Source organism: Zeus faber (assembly GCF_960531495.2).
Source record: "Zeus faber genome assembly, chromosome: 3".
NCBI classification, from domain to species: domain Eukaryota; kingdom Metazoa; phylum Chordata; class Actinopteri; order Zeiformes; family Zeidae; genus Zeus; species Zeus faber.
The window spans coordinates 23,357,772-23,370,661 of NC_137190.1; the positions used below are offsets into that span (position 1 = coordinate 23,357,772).

The window sequence follows — 12,890 nt, forward strand, 5'->3', positions numbered from 1 at the left end:
TTTATCACTATTCCCCATAACTTTCAGTTGTTTTTTTTATATCTTTTGAGTTTAATAGGAATTATAGAACTGTTTTTGTCAAGGTTTGTAATGCCTTTTTGTACAAAAAAGTATTCACAGTAACAGCAGCTTTCTTTTGGAGTGTGTTTTGCTGCACGTTCCGCTACCTACAGCTGCTGTGACATCATAATAATGTCAAAATATAATTGTCAGACACTGGAAAGTCTGGGCGTCACACCCTTTATAAATGTTCTTCAGTTGCACCAGCTCTCTGAAGACCTATCGCACAGCGCTGCCTTTTTTTTTTTTTCCTTTGGTAGTGCAGTTACCACCAGTTTCTACAGGTGGTAATAATTTACTTTAACTGTGTGTGGCCATTAGTGCCAGTGTTTGTGAATTGGACGCTATTTGCAGCGAGGCTCATTTGCATGGCAAGGGGCCAATTTTGCACCACATGTATGAATAATACCTTATTAACATACTGGCAAATAGCACCGACGCATTGAGAAGCTATTTGCGTGGCAGCGCAGTTAGCGGTGTTATTTCCCCGTTTGCGGGCGCTTTGTGAATTTGGACGTTCGCGTTTTCTGTTATTTGCGCCGGTCTAGCGGCCGCAAAAGCCGCGCAACAACTTTGCGAATACGCCCCTGAGTGCATGCGTGTATATATCAGAGCTTGGGATCTCCTCGTCCAGGAATTGGATCAGTGAAGAGACCTTTAGGAAGCTGAAGACATCAGCAAAGGCTCCAATAAAAACAAACGTCATTAGCAGAGTGGTATGTTTTTCAGTTCACACAGGGAAACTCACAGTGATGTCTGGCTGTACAAATCAGAATCAGTTTGGCCTCAACATTTTCTTCGCTGAAGTAGAAAAGGGAAAATGCACTTTAAAAAGAAAATAAATAAATAAATAAATAAATAAATAAATAAAAAACACCCTCCCCTGCCTACCATACAAGTCATCCCGAATGTAAAACCTGCTTCTCTTCCACCTGCAGATAAAGGAGTGTAACGAAGAGGAGAGGGGGCGGGGCTACCTGTTGTCCTGCCTGGTGGACCACCGCAGCAACGTCAGCGAGCACCAGTGCAACCAGTACATCACAAAGATGACCAGCATCGTCTTCAGCGACTACCGGCTCATCTGCGGCTTCATGGACAAGTGCAAGGAAGACATCAACACACTGCGCTGTGGCAGCATCAACGTAGGACATAAGGTAAGGGGGTGGGGTGTGTGTGGGTGTGCGTGCGTGTGTGCGTGCGTGCGTGCGCGTGCGGAACTGTCACACAGCAGATCACGTTTTTAGGCCTTTGCCAATGTCAATATAGTGATGGCTTCCATTTTGTTAAAAATGCACTTAATAGAGAGAGGGAGAGAGAGAGAGAGAGAGCATGGATGTAAACTGCAACTTGATTGGTTGGCGGGGGTAAACAATCGCGATGTGGTAATTGTAGTTTATTTTTTATTCCACAGTCCTACGTTTCCACCCAAATGTCAGGGGAATTCTCAACCTATGTCGCAATATGAATTTGTTTCCATCAGTTGGATTGAGGAAAATGAGCCGTCTACCCAAATTGATATACCTAATATTCAATGGCAATTAATGGTTCTTCTAGAATACGTGGACATTCAGTTTCATTACAAGTTTTATTTTATGCCACCATTATAGAGGCATAAAATGAACAAAAAAGATGAATTCAATTCAATTGTAAATCGTTTTTTTCTTAATTATTATATCAAATTATTGCAAATTAATTATTTTTAAATTTTTTTATTGCAATTAATCGTCAACAAAAATGTCATGATGGTGGCAGATGGTTTGTAGTCTTTGAGAGTGTGTCTGCAAATCCTCTGCTCCGTCGTCATTTTGATCCCTCTTCTCCCTCCTCTTTCCTCTCTCTTGGTCCCATTCCCTCCCCTCCCTCCTCCTCTCCTTCATCCAGGACGTGCACTCCCAGGGAGAGGTGATCGCCTGTCTGGAGAAGGCCCTGGTGAGGGAGGTGGAGCAGCCGGACCAGGCTCGGCCCATCAGGGAGGAGTGTAAAAAGGCCATCATGCGCGTGGCGGAGCTGTCGTCCGACGACTTCCACCTGGACCGCTACCTCTACTTCTCCTGCCGGAACGACCGCGAGCGCTTCTGTGAAAACGTAGGCTTCATCTGCGTGGTCCTGTCTCTTTTGTCACGTCTTGGTTTATCTCACCTCACCTCTCCGTGTCTCCTGTAGACCCAGGCAGGGGAAGGGAAGGTCTACAAGTGTCTGTTCAACCATAAGTTTGAGGAGGCCATGTCAGAGAAGGTACGTCCCCGAACATCCGCCATGAGTCCCAACCAGCGAGCCTGGATAAATATTATCACTTGGTTGTCGCCGGTTGTCGTCCGTCTGGGATGCTCCATTTTAATATGTGATCGGCGAAAAGATCAAATTTAAAACCAATCAGAGATGCGAACTATGTATTGTTGTGCCGGATTGCCCGGAAGCAGAAACTTTAGAAGCAAACATCAAGTGGACATCTCTTTACTCAATGCTTGCAGTCTTTGTGAAAATGATTAAAACCCATACAAAAAAATCAAGGAAAGGGGAGGATTATTATTTTTCCCCAGAGTCTATATTCATCACAAGAACAAGCTTTTTTTCTTTCATTGGCATCAATTCACACTTCAAACCAGAAAAACATTTTCGTTTTTGCACAACCATGGTTTTACCGCTTCACTCCTCCACCTCTCCATCCTTCTCTCCTCCACCCCATCCTCCCCTTTGTCCTCACCTCCATCCCTCTCCTCTTTTCCTCCTACCCCACCCCTCCGCCCCATTCAATACATTTTCAATATCCTGCCTGTTTGCTCTTACCGTCTTGTCTTTTGTGCCTTTGGTTGTGTTTTAATATAGTCAAACTGCTCAGTTTGTTTCCAGCTGCGTTCTATTTGCAAAAATAATCCCGCTCCTGTTCTGAGAGGCCGTCACCTAAGTTCCGCGTTACTTGCAGTGTCGCGAGGCCCTGACCACGCGGCAGAAGCTGATCGCGCAGGACTACAGGGTGAGCTACTCGCTGGCCAAGGCCTGCAAGGCCGACCTGCGGAAGCAACACTGCAACCTGGACAACACGCTGCCCCGCGCCCGCGAGGCTCGGCTCTCCTACCTGCTGCTCTGCCTGGAGTCCGCCGTGCACCATGGTGGGTGTGGGCAGCATAATTTGACCTGTTTCCTGTTTTGGAAAGTTAGCGCGTGTGTGCGTGTGTGTGCGTGCGTGCGTGCGTGCGTGCGTGTGTGTGTCTGTAAAAAGCTATATCTAAACCTGTTTGTGTCCAGGCCGCGTGGTGAGTGGGGAGTGCCAGGGGGAGATGCTCGATTACCGGAGGATGCTAATGGAGGATTTCTCCCTGAGCCCTGAGATCGTGCTGCACTGCCGGGGCGAGATCGAAGCGCACTGCTCGGGGCTGCACCGCAAGGGCCGCACGCTGCACTGCCTGATGAGGGTGGGACGGGGGGACCGCAGCAGCACCGTGGACAGCCTCTGTCAGAGCGCGGTGAGCACGCGCTTATTGTCTTTGTTTGCTTTCAATCAGAATCACAGGTACAGCTTAAAGGGTGTCAGAGGTATTTTATATATTTGTATTAAAGATGCATTTTTAACGAGGATAAAAACAAACTAGGATAAAAACAAACTACTAAAAAGTACTGAAAAGTTAAATATTGCAGTTAAGCTGGGGGCAGGGGTGAACAATACAAAAACTAATGATGGCAAAATAGAAAGAACGTGCAAGTAGTATATCATCCCCAGGATGAGTAACTAGCGGCGGGTTTATAGCAGTTGTGTTCTCTACAAAGTGGCTAGTGCTGAGTGGGCGTGCGTGTGTGCATATATTTGTATAAGAAAGTTCTAATGGCTGGTGCTGTTGGACATGTAGCTGGTGGGATGAGTAAGTTACAGTCCAAGGTTTTTGGAGGCAGAGGGGAGGGAGACTGACAGCCTGATGTATGAAGCTGTTACACAGTCTGGTAGAGCGGGCTAGGAGGCTCCAGTATCTCCTCCCAGATTAGAGACCGAAGAGGCTGTGTGAGGGTTGTTTGTGACATACCGGTTCAAACGAGACGCCTGAAGTTTTAGATTTCAAAATTCTGAGAATGTCCCTGTGCGCTGGAGCCCAATTAATAATATAAAATTGTCCCGCATCCTGATGAAAAGGCGGGGACGTATGCAGACGTCTACAGTGACGTGAAGGTTCGCAAGTTGAACCAACTGCGAACCGGCACTAGTACCAGCCCAGAACCAGAACTAGGTTTGTGTTGGTGGAAAAAGGTTAGACGGTAGTAGGAGCACATGATGGGTGCCGGAGCTCTTGCTCTCTTTAGCTTCCCGAACAAGTAAAGACAATGCTGGGTTTTCTTGGCCAGTGATGCAGTGTTATTAGTCCAGGCGAGGTTCTCGCTGATGTACACACCCAGAAATTTGGTGCGACTTACCCATTCCACAGCAGAACCGTTGGTGGTCAGCGGGGGATGTTGGGTGTGGGCTGTCCGATGGTCAATGACAATCTGTTTTGTTTCCCTGACATTTAGGGAAAGATTGTTATCTTTGCACCACGTGGCCAGTTGGTTAACCTCCTTACTGTAGTTTAAGTCGTCATTGTTGCTGATGAGACCCACCACACTTGTGTAATCAGCAAATTTGTCTCGAACTCCAGACCGGTCCACTGCACTATCTAGACATTTGTATTTATTTTAGTTTGTTTTGTTTGTTTACTACTTGTATGAAACAAAAACTTTAAACACATTGATATAAGGGACTGTCCCAATCACTGAGTAAATGAGATGGGCAGACATCTCCGGTCCAGCCAAAACAAATAAAAACAGTGTTTTCACTTTAGCTCTATGTATTTCTGTTAGTTCCCTACTTGTATGAAATAACTAAGAACTTACTAAAGAACAACTTACTAACTAAACAACTTAATTGTGTTTTAAAAACAGCTAAGGGACTGTCCCGATCACTGCATAATGGAATGAACGAAAGAAAAAACCTTTGTGTCCCGTGCTGGTGCCGCGTCAAACACATCTTCCCGTTGCTTTCCATTGTTATGGGGCTTAAATAAGTCAAAACTCTAATGTTTTTGTGTAAGTACTTTACTTAAAGTTAATAATATATCCTGCACTTCTCTAACAGGAAGACTTTTCCAGGCCATTTAACATGACACCGTCGGTGTGCGAATGTGCACATACTTTTGCTTTCGCGAGGACGTCAGTTGAGCAGGCGATCCCCAGGACACATTTGCGTTTACACTGCTAAAAGAATGTGGCCATATGCGGCCCAGACCCCCTCCGAACTGGTCTGAGAGATCGGATCTCAAACCATGAGTGATCAGATCTTGTGATCAGATCACCAAAGACACATGTTAATGCCAGCTGTATACGGGTTATTAGTGATCGTCAATGCCTCAGTGTACTCCTATGTGTCAGTGTGTTGGTTGTATTTGGCTGCTTGCTTGAACATGGCCCAGTCAGCGGCGTCAAAACAGTTCTACAGTGCAGAGGTGGCACTCTCAGCCCACACAAGAATCCCTTTCTGAACTGGTTTTGTGACTCTCACTTGTGGTCTATGTTCTGGCTTTAGCATAACTTTAATGTGGTCGGAGAGCCCGGGATGGAGTAGGGGGGCAGCCGTGTATGCGCCTTTGTGGTTTGTGTAAACAATGTCCCATGTATTAATTCCCCTTGTTGGAAAGTCACCGTGCTGATGAAGTTTGACATCTTTTTAAGTTTTACATTCCACACGGTTGAAGGTTTCCCTTCAGGTAAAACTATGAGTCATTGCGGAACGAGGCTACTCGTATTTCTATTTGTCCAACACCCCGTCCTCTTTTAAAGAACCTAATTACGGCAATGAAACCGACTACTTATAAGATGTGAAAAGTTTATCAGTAGCCTCGGGAGCAGCCGGACCAAAAGATCCAAATTTTAATCAAGGACGACACCCCCACGCCCACACCCACACGCACACCCGAAATACCTCACCAGCCCCACCCTCTAGAATAGCGGGGGACGGCAGCCAGTTGTCATTCTGTCAGCACAGCATTTTGCATTTTGGTGTGTGTGACTAGGGCTGGGCGATAAAGCGATCTTGAATTTTCACAATAAAATCTTCCATGATAACAATGATAAACTGTAATGAGATAATAAATTTGATTTATTTTTCGTTTGTTTTTTTAGTCTGTTTTCCTCTGCCTACAAAGACATTCAGTCGTACAGCAGAGAAACAACCAAGATTCTAGATGATTATTTGTCACATACATATACATACGAGCATACATATATGTAGTGAATGACATTGCACTGAACCCGGAGATTATGCACAATAGGTACTAGGTAATAATTAAGTAACTCATTAAGTAACTTACAAAATAACTGATTCCTAACACACAATTCAATTAGTAAGTAGAATAAAAGAATAGTTAAAAAAAAGGTCATATACAAAGCAGGAATACAAAATAGAAATAAAAGGAATGGACTATGTATATACAGATATGTGCAGTAAAGTGGTATGTGAATAAAGTAAGGTAGTGTGTGACATATACATCGCTCTGTTCTCACTGCGTGACTGCAGAGATCCTTGCCCGACTGCAGCAGCTGGAACAGTCCATTGTTGGAGTGGTGAAGATCCTTCATGATCCTGCAGGCTCTGCTACTACACCTCCTGGTGTATAAGTCCAGCAGGGAGGGGAGGGTAGTTCCAGTGGTACGTTCAGCTGAACGCACCACCCTCTGCAGGGCCCGTCTGACCTGAGCAGTACAGTTCCCAAACCAGGCAGTGATGTTGCCCGTCAGGATGCTCTCCACTGCTCCAGAGTAGAAGGACTTGAGGATCCTCACCGAGACCCAGAATTTCTTTAGCTGCCTGTGGTGGTAAAGACGCTGCCTCACCAGTGTCTATGTATAGTCTATGTTAAGACCTCCGTGATGTGGACTCCCAGGTACTTGAAGCTGCTCACCCTGTTGAAGTCCCATTAATGATCAACGCCACGTGCGTCCTCTGTTTTAATCCTCTCCTAAAGTCCCCAATAAGCTCCTTAGTTTGACTTTTCAACCTTTCGGTTGTGCTGGCAACAGAGTGACAGGTCAGCCACCCCCTCTCGGTGGGCCTTCTCGTCATCGTCGGTGATCAGGCCCACCACGACGGTGTCTTCAGAAAACTTGATGATGCTGTTGGAGCTGGACCTGGCCACACAGTCATGTGTGTACAGAGAGTACAGTAGGGGGCTGAGGACGCAGTCCTGGGGGGATCCTGTGTTCAGGGTGAGGGTGCTTGACTGTGCCTCCCCACCCTAACCACCTGGGGCCTGGCTGAGAGGGAGTCCAGGATCCAGTCACACAGCGGAGTGTTCAGTCCTAGCTCCAGCAGCTTGTCAGCCAGTCTAGTGGGGACTATGGTGTCGAAAGCTGAACTGTAGTCAATGAACAGCAATCTCACATAGCCCCCCTTCTGGCCACCCAGGTATATGAGCGTGGTGCGCAATACCTGGGAGACCGCGTTGTCCGTGAATCTATTCGGCCGGTATGCAAACTGCTTCTGGTCAATTGTGCGGGGGAGGGAGACGCCAATGTTATCCTTAAGCGGCCTCTCGAAGCACTCATGACCACCGAGGAGAGGGCCAGTAGTCATTCAAGCAGGGCCAGTAGTCATTCAAGCAGGCTGGAGAGGCGTTCTTCGGCACAGGGATGATGGTGGACCTCTCGAAGGGGCACAGGACCACTGACTCGGCCGGGGATGCGTTGAATATTCTAGTGAACACCGGGGCTAGCTGGTTAGCAGAGGTCTTCAGTACTGGCCCAGATATGCCATCTGTGTCCCGCAGCTTTCCTGGTGTTCACACGCATCAGAGCGTTCCTGACGTGTTCCAGGGTGCGCGCTCATAACCAGCGGTGTAACTCAAATTGGCCGGAGAGCTAGGGGAGTTGTTGTCAGCCTCAAATGGCGCATAAAAGAACTGCAGCTTGTTAGCTCGGGAAGCGTCGACACTTGTGAATGAGGAGTGGTTGCTCTTGTAGTTAGTAATAGTCCGCAGCCCCCTCCACAAGCGTCTGGTGTCTCGTGGCGCTATCTGTAGCTCCACTGTGTCCCTGTATGTCAGTTTAGCGTCCTTCACCGCCCTCCGCAGTTTATAGGATGCCATATTGTAGTTGTCCAGGTTGCCGGATACAAGACCGTCGTTGTACGTGGCCGTGCCAGCATTCAGAGCGCCTCGGATGGATTTATCGACCCACTGTTTCTGGTTAGGAAATATCCTAACTTTCATCGTGGGAACGCTGCTGTCCGCCATCTTGGCTATTACACTCATAGCAACTTCCGTTAACTCGCTGACGTCACTGGAACTTGATTGTCCAGTCGACATCACTCAGAGCATCCAGTAGCGCCACCTCTGATTGGTCCGGCCACCGCTTTACGTCCCTCGTCAATACAGTTCCACGTACGATGCTCGGCTTGTAAACAGGAAGCAACAAGATGGTGGCGCGGTTCCCGAAAACAAGGAGCGAGACGGTCTTTTATCCGTTCTTGTACACTGTGTAGCAGTGGTCCAAAGTTCTATCTCCCCTGGTGGCACACGTGATGTGTTGATGGAACTTAGGCAGAACTTTTTTAACGTTCGCCCTGTTAAAGACCACAGCCGCTTCTGGGTGTTTGTTTTGAAGTCTGCACAACACATCATGTAGGTCTGATAGTGCTGTGTCGGTGTCCGCTTGCGGTGGAATATAAACGGCCGTGATGATGACCGTGCTGAATTCCCGGGGGAGGTAGAATGGACGGCATGAGAGCGGGAGAGAGCCTTGATGTTGTTGGGGTTACACCAGCTGCTGTTTATCATGAGGCAGACGCCTCCACCCTTGGATTTCCCCAACCCCCCCGACCTGTCAGCACGGAACATGGCGAAGGACTCGGCTGGACGTATGGCGTGGGTGGTCTGGCACCAGCGGGTTCAGCTATGTCTCCATCAGGCAGAGGACGCAACAGTTTCTTGTTTCCCGTTGGAATGTAATCCTAGCTCGAAAGTCATCCATCTTATTTTCCAAGAACTGGACATTGGCCAGTAGGATGCTGGGCAGAGGTGGACAGTAAGGTTGCGTCCTCATTCTGGTCCAAATGCCGCCTTGCTTTCCCGTGTTGAAAGTGTTGCCGCGTAGAATCTCCGCCGGCCACTCTGGATCACCCGATGAAATGTCCCAAAGTTGTTCCGTCAGAGATTTTCTTTATATCCACGAGTGCATCGCGGTCGTAGGAGATCACTGCTGATGAGTTTGGGCAGCGCACAGCAGGGACAAGCCCCCCCCCCCCCCCCCCGTAGCCAACACCAACTTTAACTCAAACTCACCCTCCTACCAGCCTGCGCCCAGCGTGGCCCCCATCCCTGCAAAAGGAGAGCGAATTAAACAAAGAATCGGAAAAAGTGGTTTTCTATGACATCTGGTCTGACACGGTCTGGGAGCGTCCTTCGGTCTGCATATAATCACGGAGCGCAGATTTGGGAGCTTTTCGGACTGTTCTCAAATGACATTGATGATTATATTATATTTGTAAATGTATATAATATATATTTATTGTATTTATTTCTCTTATTGTTTACAAATGTTTTTTTTTTTTTTTATTCAGTGTTTGACGTGAAGCCATTAGAATTCACTTAAAACTATAAATTAAGCATTATTGTTTTTATTATTAATAAATATATATCGGAATAATTATCGACATCGATCAATATAAAAAAAACATATAGTGAGAACATTTTTGGCCATATTTTCCAGCTCTACTTGTGACATTGTAAGATTTGTGTTCTTGTTTTTTATTTTTTTATCATTTCTTATCTCACCTCACACACATTCTTTGCTCACTCTGGGTCGATGCTGCATAGCGGCCATTTTGTGAGGTTCATAAAAACATTGGAGTTGTGCTACAACCCTGATTTTACGAATGAAGAATGAGAGTTCTTACTATGCCATACTGTATACCCTCAACTCTCACCGACCAGTGTGTGCTATGCAAACGCCAAAGGCGGAGACATAGTTCCACAAAGACGCAGGGCAGTCCATTCAAATGGCGAGTCGGCAAATGTGACCTCAAACCCCAATCCTAGCGTGTAAGAATCCATCCATACCAACAATAAAGGGTGTGAAGGTAAATTATTTACCACCCCAACATACCCACGGCAGTGCTCGTGGGTGGAGATTCCACATACAGATGAAGTTATATCACCTGACCGTCAAGTAACCCCGACAACATTACGTAACCTTGCACACATAACACCTGGCAGCTATCAAAACCCAATGTCGCTCATGTTTTCGAGTTGGACAGGGGCCGTAAGCACACTGAGGGAACAAAATGGAGGGGGGACGGGGGAGAGAGACTGTGTGTATTGTGTGAACATTAGCCATGCGGCTTTCGCTGGAACGGGACTTGGTACAAGAGATTGTCTCTTTGGTGTTAAAATTCAAGGTCGAACTGACGGTCCAGTAACACGAATCCCACCCTCCGTAGTGACTGAGGTCCTCCGAGCCGTTCTGCCCCTCAACCGCTGAAGCCGGAGGCTGCTGGGGCAGGAGGAAAGGATGTTTGTTCCAGCTAGGGTTGCCGTGGTTATTGGTGTTACTGGTGTTACATGGTGTTCGGGCGTACACCAATTACATTACTTGCCCACCACCCCCACTGTGTTTTTTTTTTGTTTTTTTTTTGACAATCAATCAATGTAATTTATAAAATAATTTGTAAAATAAGCGTGTTATCAATACTTTGTTGGACGCTTCAAAAGTGAAAGTGTCTGCTGCTGTGCGGCACGGTGTGCTTATCACAGGAGGAGAGGAGGCTATAGGAGTCCTTAGATCAGGGATCGATCGGGACCTGTATCCCTCGCGGACTATCCCCGATGTGCTTGGGGGCTTATCACGGAAATAAGCCCCCGTGCACAACGGGGACACTCCACACCCCCCGTTGTAATATGTCCGGTGTCACCGGTATCGCCGGACGTGTATAGATCACGCCTATAGGAAGAGCCGAGCTTGCCCGGCTCGTTTCAACCCGAATAGCCAAATATTTGCATTGAACAGCCGAATCCAGTTCGACTGACAAAATGCTGAGTCGTGTACAGCCCTACAAATCTTCACCTTCATGAACTTCGTTTTTCTTCTCTTTCTTTAGATCAAACGTCTTGATTCAACAGCGGAGGGTTGAATAAGCAAAGAGGAAAGGGTGACAGGTGGTGACCTAGTATTTTCACTGGGGGGCGAGCTTTATGATGGGTGCCCTAGTGGTCCAATCACAGCGTGTCAAGGCCAAGTTGAGACTTGGTTGGTTATGAGGGCTTTCAGCTTCATTGCCGGAGCCGTCTGGAGAGACTTTAAGGCATAGTAAGAACTCGAGTTCGAAATAAAGTAAAACAGCGAGAGCAGAAGGAACCTGAACGCATACTGTATGTGGTTTTGATCACATTTTGATACTCTCCCTGACTTATTCCAACCACCACCCCCCCCCCCGCAGCTCCAGACCCTGATCCAGTCCGCGGATCCCGGGGCCGACTACCGCATCGACCGGGCCCTCAACGAGGCCTGCGAGTCGGTCATCCAGACGGCGTGCAAGCACATCCGCAGCGGGGACCCCATGTGAGCTCGACACACACGCACACACACACACACACACAAATACAATACATAGATATTTTCAACAGAAATACACATGTATTTGGAAATGTGTGTCCTAAGTATCTCTCCATGTGTTTCTGTACAAGTACGCACAGCACAGGGTACACATAACACACTAAAACACTCCAGGAACTGGCTGTGAAAGATTTCTTAGAGTAGTTTGTACTGAAGTGCTATACCTGGTTTGTACTGAAGTGCTATACCTGGTTTGTACTGAAGTGCTATACCTTGTCGTCAAGCGAAGTAGCTTGGCAAATATAAACAATAAAACACTAATTAAGGAAACCTAATTACGCCGTCAATACCTGCCTCACAATTCTCTGCAAGCCGAGGCGTGTTTCTTTTGTGTGACTATTTATATAAAAGACATTGACACATCTATCGTGTGTGTGTGTGTGTGTGTGTGTGTGTGTGTGTGTGTGTGTGTGTGTGTGTGTGTGTGTGTGTGTGTGTGTGTGTGTGTGTGTGTGTGTGTGTGCGCGCGCGGTGTGTGGTGTGTGTAGGATCCTGTCGTGTCTGATGGAGCACCTCTACACAGAGAAGATGGTGGGCGACTGTGAGCACCGGCTGCTGGAGCTGCAGTACTTCATCTCCAGAGACTGGAAGTCAGTCCTCCATTTGTTCTCTGCTGTATTCCCCCTCCCCCCTCTGTTACTCTTTTGTTTCTGTGCCCTCCCATCTTTTCTTCCTCTCCTGGTTCATCTCGTCATCTGGATTTATGTCTCAGCGCTCCATCTCTCTTACTCCATTTCGGGGAATGGAACCCCTGACCTTAGCAGCATCACTGCCGCGGTATGGCGTTGTTAGAATACGTCGACATACATAAAGAAGGGGCATTAAAATAGATATTATTTGAGCGCACCATTCAGCATGTCAAATTCAGTGTGGCCCACAACTTACAACATGCTTGGCGGATTTTCACATCGCAGCAAAGGTGCATTTCCATCGCACGCAAAGCATGGAAAAAGCTGAGAGCATTGGCTGATCTCCAGCAAAATGGCTACCGCAGCTCAAAGCTTACAGTTTACACTTATACACTTTAATGTAATATAAAAGTGTTTAATGTTTTGGAAATGTTTGGAAGATTAATTTTATAAAATATATTCTAAATATGAAAATATACCTTATTTAATTTATTTTAAATTAAAGGAACATATCAAAAATGTTTATATATTTTATTATTAGATATTATTCACATTTTATGTATAAATAAATGGTTA

The 12,890-nt window shown here is 46.7% G+C and overlaps 1 protein-coding gene across 2 annotated transcripts in view; it reads left to right on the forward strand.

Moving 5' to 3' along the window:
* The window catches only part of LOC307228442 (Golgi apparatus protein 1-like), a gene marked incomplete at its 5' end in the record, with an annotated part of 56,024 nt that overhangs the window by 27,355 nt on the left and 15,779 nt on the right, over positions 1-12,890 (forward strand). For both annotated transcript variants that reach the window (XR_013844085.1, XM_079998094.1), the window contains 7 exons: positions 999-1,214; positions 1,942-2,145; positions 2,224-2,295; positions 2,984-3,170; positions 3,307-3,524; positions 11,510-11,631; positions 12,174-12,275. Coding sequence is in view for 1 of the 2 variants with exons in the window: in XM_079998094.1 (XP_079854220.1) it covers positions 999-1,214; positions 1,942-2,145; positions 2,224-2,295; positions 2,984-3,170; positions 3,307-3,524; positions 11,510-11,631; positions 12,174-12,275 (1,121 nt within the window). The remainder of the gene's footprint in view (positions 1-998; positions 1,215-1,941; positions 2,146-2,223; positions 2,296-2,983; positions 3,171-3,306; positions 3,525-11,509; positions 11,632-12,173; positions 12,276-12,890) is intronic.